Source organism: Gracilinanus agilis, chromosome 4 (genome assembly GCF_016433145.1).
Source record: "Gracilinanus agilis isolate LMUSP501 chromosome 4, AgileGrace, whole genome shotgun sequence".
NCBI lineage: Eukaryota > Metazoa > Chordata > Mammalia > Didelphimorphia > Didelphidae > Gracilinanus > Gracilinanus agilis.
The window spans coordinates 448,705,641-448,723,657 of NC_058133.1; the positions used below are offsets into that span (position 1 = coordinate 448,705,641).

Genomic DNA, 18,017 nt, shown 5'->3' on the forward strand with positions numbered 1-18,017 from the left:
TTGCAAGGATCAAATGAGATATTTGTAAAGTGGTTAGGACAGTGCCTGGCATATAGTAAGTGCTATGTAAATGCTAGTTATTATGGTTATTACTATTGTGGTTGTTAGGGAGCAATGTGGAGTAGATATACACAGTGCCTATAAAATGACAGAAAACTGATGCTGCTGCTTACAGGAGATATTGGGGACATGCAAAGAATGCAGAGTGTTTGCTTGGGTCAGTCCCTATATATGTAGACATTGGTAACTTTTACAAGTATACATATTTCAGGTTGATGTTCTTAGAAGAGAAGGTAAAGAAAAGATGTTAGAGGTAGATAAATAAATCAGTCTTGAGCAAAGTTACTAGAATTAAATTCATGGGAACTGATTTGATCAGATTACTTATGGGATCTTAGAGGTGACCACAGAGGCCACCTATTCCAAAGGTACAGCTGAACAGGAATCTCCACTATGATATATTTAACGATTCTTACCTGTCCCATAGAACCTATGTAGAAGTAAGATTTTACTGACTTTGTGAATTGTATAATTTATTACCATTGTATTCTTTTTTCCAATGATTTTCTTTTACAATTTTGCAGGCTGGAGTACGACAACTTTATGTGCAAATTGACACTGCTGCCATGTAGTGAATCATCAGAAATTGTGCTCTTTGGACCAAAGTTTTCTGGTACTGTACAATCTAGAACATTGTGTCCTCATCTTTTATAAAATAGAGCCATCACCACAACAGCCCAAGATGAAGATGACCAAGTAGACTTTCCTTTTATGGTCTAGTGGAAGAGTTCTCTTCTAAGGAGCCAAAATTAAAAGGATATATATCTTGGACTTTTGGTCTTGTCTTTTGTGCCCTCTCTTTCCAAACCATTTTCTTTTAAGGGTTTCTTTTCTTTTCTACTATCATATCTTTATTTCAGTAGAAATTCAGATTGTGGGCCTGTGATCATTGGTTAATATCTTCACTGAAGCCACTGCTCATTCCCACAAACCAGTGCTATTAGAAAAGAAAAAAAAGTTTAAAAAAGGAAATCTGATTTGTATGTAATGTCACATTGTTGACATTCTTCAATATAATCATATGTTTGTAAAATTGTTTGTACTTTGCAAACTTAATGAACCAAACCATATTGGGTTTTCAAAGTGCCTTTGCATCAGAAAATATATTTGCCAGCATAGAAATGTAATGTCAGGGGGTTTTATTTGTTTTATGGGCATACTACAACTTGTATAAAATAAGACTCTTGCTTCTGATGTATACCAAATTTATTTTTGTGTACTTCAAGCATAATTTTAAATATGTACAAATTCCCTTTAATTGTTTCATCTTGTCAAAATAAAAGATATTACTTTTTTAAAAAAAAAATTCATTATCACATAAATTACTCTTTTGGAATGTTTTCAAAAGTTTGCAAATGTATCTATTGTACAAATGGATGTTTTGGTTTAATTAAACATCTGCTAGTCTCTAAATGGTTTTATAAAAACTGCTCTCTGTATGGGAAGTGGTCCTAAATTCTCCCTTGCCATTTTTATGTAGTTTGTAAATGAATAAAGGGAAAAGGTATTTACTGTATCCTGGGGGGGAAAAAAAAGATTTAAGATTTGTATTTTCCTTTCCATTTTTTTAAATGCTAATTTTTTTTAGCTTTGCTTTCCTTTGCAAAGCTCTTCATACATAAAATTGTTTTTAGGAACCCCCTAAATCTTGAGTTATGGATTTAGTTGAACTGTTTTCAGCTTCTTAAATGGTGATGAGTAGATCCTGAGACTAAACAAACCCTGGTGGGTGAGTTTAGGACTCAACTGAACACAGGTATCTTGAGCAAAGGTGAAGACAAAGCAGTTTTGTGATGTGATTTGAGAGGAGCATTGATACTTTTGAAGGAATATTGAAATAGATAATTCTTTTTCTATTTATAAATTAAATTCTCATTTCATATTAAAAATTGAAATAGCCTAGAAAACTTAAAGGAAGAAAATGAATGTTTGAGATTATTCATTAATAGTAAATTCTTAATTTTCTATTGGGAGTGGAAAAATAAGTTCATTTTCTACTATGGAATAATTTTATTATCTAATTTCTATATCTTTGTCCTATAATCTTAAGAAGTGAGCATATGTGGTATATCAGATGTAATGCCAATGGTTTCTATATAAGGAAAAAAGAAAGCAAGTAACAGATTATCATTAGGAAAGTTGTAAAATTGTCTACCTTGTCTATGCATACATACTTGCATACATTTATGAACTGAATTAAGGACTTACTTGGACTTACTGCTGCTGCTGGGTATGAAGTATATATATGTATATATATATATATTCTTTTGTTGTAAGTCAAATAGTAATACTAAAGCTATAGATTTACTTGAGAGATTTGGTGAACCTGAGAATCAATGCAGTTGTAATCATTTTAATTGAAATAATCATTTGAGTTGTGGATAGTCTTAAAGGGGAGGGTGAGGAAAAGACATTCCCATGATCCTGCTGCTTTTACTTGACAAATATAATTCATCTTTTCTAATCTCCCAACCACTATGAAGCCTATGAAACTGATTTATTCTTTATGCTTAACACAGAAATAATGTTTATAGTATAGAAAAATGACAATTAGTATGACTAAGAGATTCTGGAATTTGTGATTTTTGAGACAATTGAATACAGAAGAATTTGTAATACATTTCCAATGTGGAGAATGAGATTTTTTTATAAGAGGGTACATGCATGTTTGTTTGGGCTTTGAAGAAGGGCCAGGTGCTCACTCTTGTGGTCTTAATGTATGTTATCTGCTATTCAGCAGAAGGAGGATTTCTACAGACACTAATCTGAGCCACTCTTTACTTTTTTTATAATGAAGAAAAACCTGCTTCTCCTTGTGAAATTGTATTTATAGTGCACTCTAAGAAATTGCATGGGTATGAATACATTTTCCATTTGATGAGAGCTTATAGCTACTGGACTAATGAACAAAATTCTTATCATTGCTTCTACATTAAGAGTAGGAGCCTGAATCCCAAGGCTGGCATAAACAATTTCTGCATTTAGATAAAATGAGTGCATATAGTATTAAAAGTATAGTAGAAGACAACCACTTTATTCTTTCTATGAGTGACTTATCAGCATTCTTGGTAAAAGTGCATTACTTCACATTATTTTGCCAAGAAATGATTCATCTGATTGTTGTTAATTTTCTCTTTTAGAGAAAAAAGTAATTATTGGGTTATGGAACTTTTATAGTTTTTCAAAATTAGGTGTCGTGGTTTTTTTTTTTTTAAACTGAGACTTTGCTAACACTTGACAAAAAACATTCACTGAAAACCATTTTTGTATTGCTAAAGGAAAGTTTATTTTGCAAAGAAATTTTTTTTAATCAAAGTGGTGTTAATGAAGATGAAACATTTAACACATACAACTTCATGCTTTTGCTACCCCCACCCCCAATGCAGGTTCTTGCCCAGTCTTTCTGTAATCTAGGAGGAGGCAAAGCCTCATGTTCTCTTGGGCAGAACAGACTGGAGCACTCGGAGAGACAGAATGAGTATGTAGGAAGAGTATCTGGCATTAACATCACATGTTAAGCTGGCACTGTCTCGTTTGGCACGACACTTCCCTTGTGTCCTGGAAGTACTTCATATTCTTCATAAAACAAGCTCAGCGAGGTACCAGGAGGGCTTACACAGAATCAGAGACAGTGGCTGCTTTTTAATCAAATGGGATAGGAAGCTCTATTGAGGAAACAACATAGAATTTTTCATTTCTACTTACCGAACTGAAAGAGATCATAGAAATCATTTAGAGATTTCACATGTGAGAACAGAGAGGCCAGAGAGTTTTTTCCCCAAGATCCTAGAGCGATTAGTGGCAAATCAACATAGTCTTATGATGGACATTCCAGTTGCCTTTTCATTACATCATGCTGCCTCCCTAGCATATGATTATTTCTAGGCATTCTAAATCATTTTTTAAATGGAAGAGCTTATTCACCCCAAGATATAACCTAATCAGTGGTAGAGCAAAACACTTCAATGATATTTTACTTGGTATCATTACAAAGATTAATTTTCTTTGGATAGCTTTCTTAACTAGAAGATCTTTTATTACATTAATGCTACATTCTCTACTATTAAATTTTTTAGGCCTTTTCCTCCTTATAAGAAGTGATGGAATCTCTACATAGATAATTTACTTTGGAAAATAAATGTTTTCTCTTCAAAGATAAATTGAGACAAAGTCTTAAGTGTTTTTGTTTCCATTTCTTAAATTTTGGAGCTTTGGATAATGGAAGAGTAACTCAAAGATGGCCTCATTTTAGTTTTGCTGACCTACATTTACATTTGGAAGGGACCTTAGCCATCATTTAATTCGATCTCTTTTCTTTAGGTGAAGAAACAGGCCTAGAGAGATTAAGGGACTTGCCCACCATGTTCATTCAGGTAAATAGCAAAGCCAAGGTATTCTTCATTGAAGAGATGTACTTACCTCTAGATATATATACTCAGATATGCAGATTTGGGCATTCATGACATCAGAGAATCACTGGATCCATTATATATGGATTTGCCAGCAAGAGGCATTTGTACAAGACATTTGTACAAATTTGTACAAATCCTGGATTACCTTTAGTATTTTTCTTTCCATTTCTTTTCTATCTGGCTTCAAGATTTTGAAAATTGATCCTTGAATGCCTTCAAAATCATGTGTGTTTATTTTGGCAGCTTTACTTGCTCTTCCTGAGTTACCGTTAAGGGCCATTTCCACTTCTGTTTATCACATATCAGGTACCAAATGTGGATGTTTCTTTGGTGAGAAAAGAACACTGTAGAAACCTTGACAAATCTGTAACATGCATTTGTTTGTCAAGTTTTACATAGAAATGCTTTTGGGATGATCTGACTAGTCCGTTTTCCCCTGCTTTGTGAGGGAATACTCTAATTATCTGCTAATCATCATTCTCCATGTTTTTCAGAATGAATTTGTACTCTAAACTGACCTTGATCTTTGATGGACTGTGCTTTGCTTTGAGAGTTTCTTTTAATAAAAGTATTTTAAATTCACAATGGATTTGTTTTAAGACAGCCTGGTAGGCTAAGTGGGCCCAATCTTTACCATCAAAACAACATAAAAAAAAAAAAAAACACACACACACACAACATAGATTAGTAGCTAGCCAAGATCTTTTGCACAAACTTTATGATCTACATGTGTTTTTTTGGTTGTATTTTGAAAAACTAGAGGAAATGAAATTCAGCGTTCATTTTAGATAAAATTGCTTTGAAAATATTTTCATGAGGCTATTATAATTTTTGCTAACTGCAAAGAAATTTGATCACAGGCTGAAATATATTAGCATCTTGTGAATTTATCAATCCAGAATTTATAATGTATAGACAAATTCCATCTGTAGGATCCAAATGCCTGTTAGTGCTGTTTAAGGTCTTGGGCTGTCTGGTCCTAGTGCTGAGTAAGATCCGATCCAGTGCACTGCTGGCTACAAATAAATGAGTAGAGCTCCTCTTTTGCTGTGGGAGGTTGTTTGGTTTCATGGATATCCTCACAAGATGGACAGCTAATGGGAACTCTTAGGAAGGATAAGTGGAGCCCCATCATAATCCCTTCCTTTCCAAATTCTTCAGTGTAGTTCAATGAGGAGATTCCTTTCCCTTTCCTGATCAAGTGTTTGATTTTATAGAGATGTTGAAATAGGATCTTATAGAAATAATTTTGTTTTAGCTTTAGCTTTTAAGGATCAAACCTTGAGTGAAAAGTGACGATCTATACAAAGAACTAAGTAATTTGAATTAAAAGAAAAATAACAGTCAACTTCAAACTTCCTAAATATCAAAAGTTTGTTTTATTGAATTTGCCAATTATGAGTGTTTGAAATGATTGAACCATAAGTTCCTTGACTGTGTCACACATTTCTGCGTCCTCTGCCAGTACCTAATACAGTATTTGCACAAAAGTACTTGATATAGATATCTATTTAATGTTGAATAAATGGATATTATGAGTATTATAAAAGTGTAGCCCTAAAGTCAGGAGCAAGTAATAAATGTGGTGCACAAATGACTCTGTTAGCATTCCTAGACACACAAATATTTAAATGAGTTTTATTTAAAGTGAACTTTTAAAAAATAGTCCTATGAGGAAGTTTTTTTTTCTCTCCAATAGTTGAAGGAGAAGCAGGAGAAAGATTATTTGTCTCGTATATTATCTCATAGCAAATTAGTAAAACGGGCTACAAAACCTAAGATGTCTTGAGTTGAGGTATCTTTCAGAGCATTCTAAAGTCAAACTTGTCTCTCCAGTTTTTGTTGACAACAGAATGTCTGAAAGAATGGAGCTTTTTGACTGTCGTGTATCAAGTTGGAAACGGATTCAGATATTGAATTCCTTTGGCATAAGGAGGCTCTACACTTCAAAACAATTTTTAGATAAGTCATGTATTGACTTTTACTTTCCTTCTCTTTCTTCTACCTCCAAATACTGTAGGCTGCAGTGGCCGCCCTGCCTTAAAGCTCTCAGCTCCACCATACTGCCACTCCTGCAACTTTCCAGTTTTTTCTGATGACAGGAAAACTTTCCCGTGTATTTTAATGCTTACAGGCGTTTTTTGTCTAATTACACATCGTATATGTCTTTCAGGCTGGTTGGTGACTCTGTGCTAGATATAACAGTATTAGATTAGAGGCAGCAGGTCTTAAGTTTTCAAAAGTCATCTCTATCTACACTTAATCCAACTGCAGCCAACCTCAGTGACTTGGTTGCTATGTGATGTGCGCGTGCCAGTTTGGAGTTCATTAAGAAGAGCTACAGAGTGGGATATTTTACATCTTAAGGACTGTGAATGAAAAGCTGCCCGAACCATTCCAGGCAAGGGTTTGACTTGGTGAAGATTGAGGCGGGCCCCTAACTAAAGCTTTCAGGACTAACCATATTGCGATGGAAATGTCAGGTGTTAAAGGCTGTTGTAATTTGGTTTGAAAGTGCTGACGTGAGAAAGTAGGATATGTTCAAGTACAATAGAATAAATCCACAAAGGTCTATTTCTCCATTTCTACTTGAAGACAGTCATATGTAAAGCATAACATCAAATGTATTTTTTAAAAGGACCATGAAAGATATTGTATCAAAATGTTCTTTCAATAAAACTTTGGTTTTAAAATCTGTATCCTGATTGTCTTTGTTAGTACTTTTAGTAGGTATACGGACTTTAACAACAAATGAAGTGAAGATGGGGAAAGGAAAAAATTTCTCAAAATGACCCATATGTCTCCCGAACAGAAAAGTATTAAGAAGGGAGCAGTTATTGTTGTGGCTACCAAAGGGAGCAGCAGTATTATGAGGGCTTGTTGCCAGTTATACATCAGAGAGCACCAATCTATAAATCAACAACCATTATCAAGTTAGATTTTATTTTTATTGGAGAGTGGAGGAAGCTTAATGTTTGAATCTTTTTTTTCCTTTTCCAAGATGGTTATGACAGTAATAAAAGTGGAAAAATAAAAACGTCAGGATTAGATGGTAAACATGTTTGACTTCAGCTGTCAGGAATAAATAGGTAAGTGGCAAATTGAACAGTGATTAATTTTTCATTTTGGGTCAATTGCTTTGTAACTTCAGTACATGAAGCATTGCCTCCCTTTCCCTTCCTTAGAAAACAATATAGGAAGTTAAATCTTTGAAAATATATACCTGGATGGAGTTTTCAACAATAGGCTAGTCACTATTGATAATTCATTTTTTGAATGCTCTGGCTTCCTGGTATTTAATTTTCCCTCAGAACCCAGGTAGGTCCACCCTTTTCATTTTTTTTTAATTTATTTTTTTTAAACCCTTAACTTCTGTGTATTGGTTCCTTGCTGGAAGAGTGGCAAGGGTGAGCAATGGGGGTCAAGTGACTTGCCCAGGGTCACACAGCTGAGAAGTATCTGAGGCCGGATTTGAACTTAGGACCTTCCATCTCTAGGCCTCTCAATCCACTGAGCTACCCAGCTGCCTTCCCACCCTTTTCATTTTTTATATAGTTTACTTATTTTTTTCATAAAACCAACTCCTAGTTTTAGTAAATGATTTTCTTATATTCACTTTTAATAACTTCCTAATTTGGTATTTAATTGGGTCTTTGAATTTATTCTTTCTCTAGTTCTAAAAAATGTTACATATTATGTATGTAGCAAATGGTCAGTTTTTGTAAAGGACCTATGTGCCACTGCAAAAAAAATAGTCTTTTATATTCCCATTCAATTCTCTCCAGATATCTACACATATAACTTATCCAAGATTCTATCTCCTTAACTTCTAATTTATTTTTGCTTAGGTTCATCAAGTTCTGAGAGGGGAAGTTCAAAGTCCTCCACTATTATAGTTTTTTTTTTCTGTGTAATTCATTTAGCTTTTATATTTATTTTTATTCCACAAGTGGGATTTTACACTCTTCTAAACAGTATATTGTGGGTTTTGATTCATTGTTTTCATTTTATGGGCGAGTTCATCCCATTCACATTGTTTACAATTACTACTTTCTTATGTCTCTTCATCCTATTTTTGTTTGTCCTTCTCTTTTAATCCTATCACTCCTCAGAAATAAAACTTATTTCTGACCAGTCTTTCTAATCCTCACCTCTTCCAAGAATCTCATATCCTATCCCTTTACCTTCTCGTTTCTAAGAAGGTAAACTCTTCTAAATGTTATTCTCTTTAATCCAGTTCTGATGAGAATGTTTCTAGCACTACCTGCTCTCCATTTTCTCCTCCCCTATACTGAAATATTTCTTCAATTCACACCTTTTATAGAAGATAATTGCTCCATTTTACCTCTCCTTACCCTGTTTTAGGATTATCCCATCGTGATCTACTCAACCCCAAGGCTTTTATCTATGTATGCTCTTTCAACCTAGTAATAACATCAAGAGCTACAGATAACATTTTCCCTATTGAGTTTGACCTTCTTAAATCCCTTATAATTGTTTTTTCATATTCACTTTGTTTTTCCTGATTCTTCTAGGTCAAATTTTCTGTTCAGTTCTGATCTTTTCCTCAAGAATACATAAAAGTCCTTTAAATTTTTTTCCCCTTGTGAGACCACAGTTTTGCCGAGTAGGTTGGTTATTCTTGGTTGCAAACCCAGTTCCTTTGCTCTTAAGGAATATCATGTCCCATCTACTTTAGTCTTTAATGTAGGAGCTGCTAAATCTCATATTAGCCTGACTGTAATTCCACAATATTTAAACTTCCTAGTTGCTTGTATTTTCTCCTTAACTTGGGAACTTTGAAATTTAGCTATAATGTTGCTGATTGTGCCATTTAAATACCCCGTTTGTGAACAGTATAATTAACAACCAGAATTGGTCACTTGTATGCAAAGTTGTAATTATGTAAAATATGGTCACTGCTTCCAGCTCAACGGGATTATGAAGTGCAAATTATTCTAATTGGAAACAAGCTGTGCTTGTATGGCCTTGGCCAATCATTTAATCTCTCTGGACTTCAGTTCCCTCATCTGTAAAATGAAAGGGTTGGAATAGAGCTGACAGATTTCAGCTCTAAACCAGCGATCCTCAAAATGTTAATTTTAGTCTTACCTTGCCATTTAAGACTACCATTCCCTGAGATTAGAGACTGCCCTTTGATTTGTGTATCCCCCACAGTACATGGCATGATTCATCAAAAAGGTGCAGACATCCCTATACATGAGGGGCAGAAACCAATCCCCTCTCACACCCGGATGTTTGAATGTTGGTAAGACTATATCATCCCTTCTCCCCAATTTTCCAGAGCCTTTTGTCCTTGGAAGCAATTCATGGTTTTAGCCACTTCTTTGATCTAAAATTTAGGAAGGAATGGACTACTGACCAATATACACTTTCTTACAGATGATACTGATATTGATGACATTGATACAAATCCTCCAACTCTAATATCGGTTTTTCTCCTAAGAAAGTGAATCCACTTAATGCAGAAGGGCACGTTGTCCTGTTAACATTAGAAGGTAATGGCAACAAAGGACAATATTAATCTAGATTAACATCCGACTTAACACTTTCAGTGTGACAATTAGGAGCAATGGCCGATGTTACAAAGAGACAAATTTAAAGTAGAACCGTCCATAAGTGCAATGGGCTGCTTTATGAGGTAAAGGTTTTCTTCTCCTTGGAGGTCTTCAAACAGTGGCTGTTGGCTGTTATAATGGATCCCTTTCGTGATGGGTTAGGCTAGACTGAGGTTCCTTCCAAGTATTAAATTCTATGTCTCATTAGAGCCATTCATTTGCACTTCCAGAACTCATGTGCATGTTCAGTTCTGGTCTTCAACCTCCTTTTGTGGAAGGACAGCCACCCTCTCTGGACACGGCAGCTGAATAGCAACCATCAGCACCCTGGGCATGGCTTTTACACAAATAACTTGTCTTATGTAACCCGTCTGACTCTTCAGTCAACAGTCACAGGACTTGCAAGCCTTTTCTTCCACCGAGTTAAAACACAGATTTCTATTTTCCAGGTAAGAGTTTCTCGTTTCATAATAGAGGCGGCTTGGTGGTGAAGTGGACAGAGTGGAGTCAAAAAGACTCTTCTTCCTGAGTCTAAATCCAGCCTCATTTACTAGCAAATCACTCAACCTTGTTTTCCTCCATTCTTCATCTACAAAATGAGCTGGAGAAGGTAATGGCAAAACGATCCAATATCTTTTCCAAGAAAACCCCAAACGGAGTCACAAAGGCTTGGGACAGGGCAGAAATGAGGGCACAACAAAGCCTCATGATGGCAGAGAGTACAGTACTTGTATTGATATAGCTTACTATCCCTCCCCCAACTCACAATCCGTGTAACATTGATACATCTTATCTTATACATATTCAAGATACATTTTAAATAAATATCTCCAAAAAATAATTAAACAAGCTATATGCCCAGTAACAAAGAGGCTGGATGACTTGATCAGACCCACAGGAAGACATTTACCTATAAGTCACTGCACAAGAGATGGCGCTGAGGCCAAGATTCATAACAAGTACTATTGATACAACCCAACAAGAACTGCTGAATGATGAATCATTAACACACTATAGTTGTATCTGAAGTTTTAAAAAATGTTCTTTTTCTGCAGATCCCTTTCTTGACATGGATAAGAAATATGGTATTTAATTCAAGTCCAATAGCAACTCTGTGGCTGATCAAGCATTTCCAATACAATACACAACCCTGTACTGCATAATTAGGATGTCAGCTTAAATGAGATGAGCCAATTCAGAGGGGTGTCACTTGACAAAGAATATGTGCTGTCATACTTTTAGGTGGGTGGGACCTGGATGGTGGTTTGTGCTCTCCAAATCTGTCTCTGAACATTACCATTAACTCTAGGCAGAAATAATTCAACCTATACTTGCACAAAAGTGACAAGCAAATTATGGTGAGTGAAATGTTACCAATCATTTATTTAGTTTTCTTCTAACAGCTGTCATTTCTTCCCTTCAGAAATAGGAGCTGGGTTTAAGTCAGAATGATTCACATTCCAACTGTCCCTCTAAGTTACACCCCATAATTGGAGTCAAGGCAGTTTTTAACCCAATTTCTTAAGGGAAGGAAGTTATAAAACCATTCTGCCTATGTCTATTTTACTTTCCTACCTTGTCTGCACCCTGCTACAAACAAAGTAATCTTGGGAAATTGTCATGGTGACACCAACTAATGATGACATCAGAAGGAATATAATGTGGCCTCTATATGAAAGTGGGTTTTGTTAGATTAGTTTGTCTTCCTTTTTTGTTCATGGGATGAAGCCAAATGTTTGTCCATTTTATTTTGTCTTTTGAAGGTGCATATCTTTGTATTTATATCTGACACAATAAAGGAGAGTAGAAACAGAGGCTGTGGCAGGAGCTTTTAACACTTGGGGTTTATGAGCCGTCCTCTGGCATAGGAAAGAGTTTCAACATTTCCACCTCCAGAGGATGCAAGTTTCCTGTTATAATTAATGAATGCAAAGGGCCGCCCAGGTCCACAGTCGCCATCTGCTGTAAGGTGCCAGCAGCAATTTTCTGCTCCTCAGATCCCACCCTGGCCAGGCCCACACATATTGTCTCCTCGGTGATAGCTGTAAAATAAGAACAAGTATTTTAAACTGAGTCAGAACCGTGTTCTACCCAATATCCTGTGTTTAATAGTTGTGCCAAAGGGTACTGTGTGCCAAAACTCATATGGCTCTTTAACATTCATTCCCTGAACACATTTTATCTTCTCCCTCCAAACTCTGAACAGGTAGTCCTGCCTCCTCTTCATCTTTGCCTCCCAAGAACCCTGGCATTCATGAAAGAGCATGTGAGGAATCACCTCCAGCAAAAGACCTTTCTTTATTCCTCTAGTTTATTATTAGTCCATTCACCATCTTCCTTTCAGCAGAATATAAACATTTTGAGGTCAGGAACTGATTAAGCATTGATTAAAAATGCTTGCTTAACTAACCTGAATTCAGAATTGCAAAGTACTTTCCTTATAATAAATAGATTTTATCACCTCTATTTTACTGATATGGAAACGGAAGCTTGGAAAACATCACAGTGGAAAGTACCAGGGAACTGAAGACGTGGCCCTGGAGCTCAGGGATGGCCAGCTATGGACACCTGGGAGTCCTCTATACAGAAAAGGGGGCTGAATACATGTGGGAGGCTGATGAAATCAACAAGTGGGTGTAGAGGTGTAGAAGAGGATGCAGGACTGAACCTGGGGCATATATATATTTAAAGGGGGTGGAATATAGAAGCTGATCCTGCAAAGAGTCAGTCTGACAAAGAAGAAAACCATGGCATGATAGTGTCATGAAAACCCAGGAAGGAGAGAGAAGACAACAATGCCACTCACAGGCACAAGAAGGCTGAGGACTGAGAAAAGGACTTACAATAAAGGTATCACGGTTGACCTTAGAGGTGCAGTTTCAGTTGGAAAAGAAAAGGAACCACATTGCAAGAGCCAAAGAAGTGAATGGGAGGTGAAGGAAAGGAGGCAGCAGCGGAGATAACTTTCTCCTAGAAGTCTGGCTATGCAAAGTAAGTGAAGGATATAAGGCAACATATGGACTTTGTCTGTAAGATGACAAGTGGAATGAAGTTTGTAGGGTCCATGAATGTGGAATACTGCATATAACATCAGACTTCTGATATCAAATATAGAAGCATATAAAGGCAATATAATAAGTGATATACATGAAATTTATTCATAAAAATTTTAAATGAAAATTAGGTAAAAAAATGCTCATGAGGGAGAATGGGTGAGATGGTCATATAGATGGCTTGAGAAATGAGAAAGTTTAGAATAGCTACTGTGGGGATGATGAATGGGACTTCTAACCTTTACACCAAAGAATGCACACTAAAACATACTAATGAGGGGGCAGGGTGATCTATCTAGATAGAATGAACATCAGAGGAAGAAAGGCTGCTGAGTAAATGTGGCAGAGGGAGGGTCTTTAATTGGCAGGAGGAAGATCTATAAGCAAGCCCACTCCCCTCTGATCAGATTTAGAGGAACCCAAAAAACAATATTATCAAAGTGCTAGAGGAAATGACAGGGGAGCAACATCAGGGGAGAGTCAAGTTTCTGTAGTTCCAAGGAGGTGGAAAGAGAAAGAAAGTTTTAATATGAAAGTGTTCACCACTGCCCTAGGATCTATTAAATTCAATAAACATTTATGTACTTCAAACATGAGAGGCTAATTTCCCTCTCTAACAGTAGCTAATTCAGTATAACTCATTGGGCTTTAAGCTGAAGGAAAGAAAGAAATTTTAGGTTTTGTTAGTCATGTAAAAAAACTATCCTCTAATTCCTCTACTTTCAACCCTACCCCAAACTAGAGGTGATCAGTATGAATACAGAAATTTGTAAGAAGACCAATTTGCATTATGTGAACACATTATGTAAACTATGAATGCTGGAAACCCAGCACAATGTTTGCATCATCACTGAGGAACTAGTGATAGGAATACACTCAGCATCACCAGTTACTGAAAAGTTTCTAAATTAATCCCTTTTTGTAAGGCTATGTCAGGAAATAGTGGTCAAGTTGAGTCAGCCAGCTATCTTACAAGGGTGTGTGTGTGTGTGGGGGGGGGGGGGGGTGGCGGGTGGTGGTGGTGGGGTTAATCCTGAATCCCCATGATCTTCCTGACCTCAGGAGCTGATAATAACAAAGTAAGGCAAATAAAACTTACCAGGACTATTATTCTCTCTCCTTTCCCATTGTTCCCTTTTCAGTGGAATTACTTTGTAAGATCTGCATTCTTGAGATACTCTTGTAAATTAAATGTATGTTAATAGTATCCTCAGTATATCTCTTACAATAGGTAGTTTATGTGTTTTAAGAATAAATTAAAAAGAAATGACAAATGGCTAGCAAAATTATTTCACCTGGCTGGGCCTTGTTTCTTCCTCTGTAAAATGAGGGGGTAGGACTAGATGGAAAAATTTCCAACTCTAATAGTTTAAGGTTCTGTGAATACTACCAACAGCCCTAGGAGTCAAAGAAAAACCTAGGACTATCAATGATTCTATCTGAAGTAATTACTATCAAGGAGTTAATGAGATCAGTAATTGGGAACTCCTACACCTTAAGCAGAGAATGGCTAGTAATTTGTCAGGGATGCTGCAGACAGAATTCAAGCTTCAAAGTAGCTAAAAACCTGTAAAGCCCACTTGAAGAGATCTAAGTAAGCACCTGGTTCCTCTCCGCGAGCTCTATGGTCTTGAACAATCTCCAGAAGTTGCTGGGCTGCTTGGTTCACAGTCATGAATCGTGGAGGCTCATAGATCTTTCTTCCCCTACAAGTATAAATCAGATTTCACTCTTCATAACCGCTAAACCACACATTTTATTAAGTACTACATGGCCCACATGCTATTTGAAGTCTTGTGCAAAACCCACTCTGAACACACTAGTTAAGAGTTTCAGGGTTATCTCTTATACTTTTCAGAGTATTTATCACTTGACTATCAATGCTGCATAAAATCCAAAATTACCTCCAAAAAGTAGATGCACTGAGCAAAAATAATTAAAAATATGTCTGGCCAGGGTAGGTTCAGCTTTGATAAGGATATTGAGGAACTCGACCTGTATATTGGCAATTTTTATGATTATTTTAAAAGTCATACTTTTCTCTTTTTACTATTTCTAACTTGGAGAGTCAATTTCTAGACAAAAACTTAAATGGGTCATTTTATTTTGGCAAGTAATGAGGATAAACTGTATAATCAAGGCTTAGAAAAAATTTCAAAATAGTTTGTAACTGCGATAAGTCCATTTTTTCTTAACCATTCATTCAATACTTGTGTCCTTTTTTTCATAAATAACAGTAAAAGTATGAAGAGATTAAAAAAACATTCCCACATTTTCAAAGCAATAACTTACTTTATTAGATTTTCCAAAGACAGTTCCTTTATTTGGAGGTCTGTAGAAAGGAGGAAAAATTATAGGTTTAAATATGTACTTTATTCAAAACACTGTTAAATCTTGTTAAATGGCCACCTGACTTTAGTGGTCTTATACTGTCCAATTTGGCAAAACACAGGTTAAATAAATAATAAAGAATACTAATAACTCATGGAGAAGACCTTACACATTGCTAATTCATAACTTAAAAGGAAGCTGCCAAGCTTTGCAGGGAAACATGCAAATGAGAGAACATTCAAATGTCATCAATCATCACTGCATGTACCTTGGACTGAGTTCTGGAAGAGGAAATTTCCTTCCTCTGTGGTCTTGGGTGAACTACCCTTTACCTAAAAGCTAATCAAAATTACTGTATTCACTTGACTGGGAATTGCATAGACCTGAATATGACCTTCTCTTAAAGGTTTTGGTAAATGACTATCTCATATAGTTGGAAAAATATAGTTAAGAACTGCACAAGGTTTTCTCCAGACTCTGGAATGTTAGCATCAACAAATTCAAAATGAGACATAAAAGTCTCTCTATTCCCTTTAAAATAGATTGGCTGTGTCTAATGAATGCTAGGACAAACTAAGGTCAGAATTCAAGCTATCACTTATCACCTCATGGGGGCAGCCTTTCACGGTCCTAACTTGTCAGCTTCTTAGTGATGTTTCACGGAAGTGACAGCTACAATACAAAAACATAAAATTGACAACATATAAACATTGACAATGTTTGACCCTCATTCACTGACTGGTCAGCCAAACTATTTGTTAAAAAGGTAAAAAGGCAGACTTGTTTTCCACTCCCGTAGGATAAACAATTCAGTTAAATTTTTTGTTTTCCTATCAAAAGTATCAATAAGCATATGAGAAAGTGTTCTAAATCTCTAATAATAAGAGAAATGCAAATCAAAACAACTCTGAGGTATCACCTCACACCTAGCAGATTGGCTACAATGAAAGAAGGGGAGAGTAATGAATGCTGGAGGGGATGTGGAGGGACATTAATGCATTGCTGGTGGAGTTGTGAACTGATCCAACCATTGTGGCTGGCAATTTGGAACTATGCTCAAAGGGCTATAAAAGACTGCCTGCCCTTTGATCCAGCCATACCATTGTTGGGTTTGTACCCCAAAGAGATCATAGATAAAGACTTGTACGAAAATATTTATAGCTGCGCTTTTTGTAGTGGCAAAGAACCGGAAAGGGAGGGTATGTCCTTCAATTAGGGAATGGCTGAACAAACTGTGGTATATGCTGGTGATGGAATACTATTGTGCTCAAAGGAATAATTAACTGGAGGAATTCCACGTGAATTGGAAAGACCTCCAGGAATTGATGCAGAGCGAAAGGAGCAGAGCCAGAAGAACATTGTACACAGAGACCAATACACTATGGTAAAATAGAATGTAATGGACTTCTGTACTAGCAGCAATGCAATGACCCAGGACAATTCTGAGGGATTTATGGAAAAGACACTACCCACATTCAGAGGAAGAACTACATGAGTGGAAACACAGAAGAAAAACAATTGTTTGAATGCATGGGTTGAGGCGCACAAGATTGGGGATGCAGACTCGAAACTACCACACCAATGCAACTATGAACAATTTGGAAATAGGTCTTGATCAATGACACATGTTAAAACCAGTGGAAATGCCCATCGGCTATAGGGGAGAGGAGAGTTGGGGGGGGGGGGGGGGGAAGAAGGGGAAAGTAAAAGCATGAATTATGTAACCATGTTAACTTTTCTAAAAAATAAATATTAATGTTTAAAAAAAATTGTTTTCCTAAGTAAATGAAAGTATAATATTTGAGAGGATTTTTCTGTAGTCTTCTTAAATGATCAGAAAATAACTCATTTCAGAAAAAATAAATTCATGTAAACAGACACCTAAAGAATAAGTAACAATGTCTAAGGATTTAGAAAATTCAGGAAAAACTTTGAACTGAAGTTTAAAGTATTATTGCTTCTTAGCAGTTCCACTTGTATGATGCATGAGCAGTTATATACGTACAATTCAATAGGTTCTCTACACAGTCACTGAATAGCCTTCAATACATTTCACATTAAAAAAAAAATTCTGTAAGATTTTTTTAACACCTAGTAAAAGTGGTAAAATGGTAATAATATAGTCAAACTTTCACTTATTTTACATAAAAAATAAATTCATTATGTTGTACTTATACCATTAAATGTAATAATATTGTTTGATTCTAACGTACTTTATAGCTTTATTTCATATTGCTTTTATTCACACATGAATAATATTTAGCCACAGCCTTTAGTCTCTGTGCAATTATGTAGCCTTGAATTATACCTCATCCCCTTATGAAATTTTCCCATTACATTTTACCTTCTATTATACTTTTCTTTATATATGCTGTACGAAAAGAGTCTATATCAATTTTCATGTTCAAATTCTCAGTACTTTATAATTAGTCAGCAAGCATTTAATTAATTGCCTAACATCTCATCTGTATCAGGCACCAGAGAGAACTAGACAAAAATAAAAAGTCCCTCCCCTATGGGAATTTGTATTTTGTAAGAGAAGACAACATTTATTATACAAATATGCATAAAATCGGTTCAAA

General features: G+C 35.9%; 2 protein-coding genes across 2 annotated transcripts in view; one reads left to right on the top strand and one right to left on the bottom strand.

The window, feature by feature from the left end:
- SLC30A7 (solute carrier family 30 member 7) overlaps window positions 1-1,390 on the top strand; it is a 75,578-nt gene extending 74,188 nt beyond the window's left edge. Inside the window, exon 11 of the mRNA XM_044672155.1 lies at window positions 585-1,390. Coding sequence (XP_044528090.1) covers window positions 585-632 — 48 coding nt within the window. The 3' untranslated portion in view covers window positions 633-1,390. The remainder of the gene's footprint in view (window positions 1-584) is intronic.
- Window positions 1,391-10,758: 9,368 nt separating this feature from the next.
- Window positions 10,759-18,017, bottom strand: part of DPH5 (diphthamide biosynthesis 5) — a 34,877-nt gene continuing 27,618 nt past the window's right edge. Inside the window, exons 6-8 of the mRNA XM_044672156.1 lie at window positions 15,397-15,436; window positions 14,707-14,810; window positions 10,759-12,093 (exon numbers count right to left, since the gene is read on the bottom strand). Of these exons, the coding sequence (XP_044528091.1) occupies window positions 11,897-12,093; window positions 14,707-14,810; window positions 15,397-15,436 (341 nt within the window). The 3' untranslated portion in view covers window positions 10,759-11,896. The remainder of the gene's footprint in view (window positions 12,094-14,706; window positions 14,811-15,396; window positions 15,437-18,017) is intronic.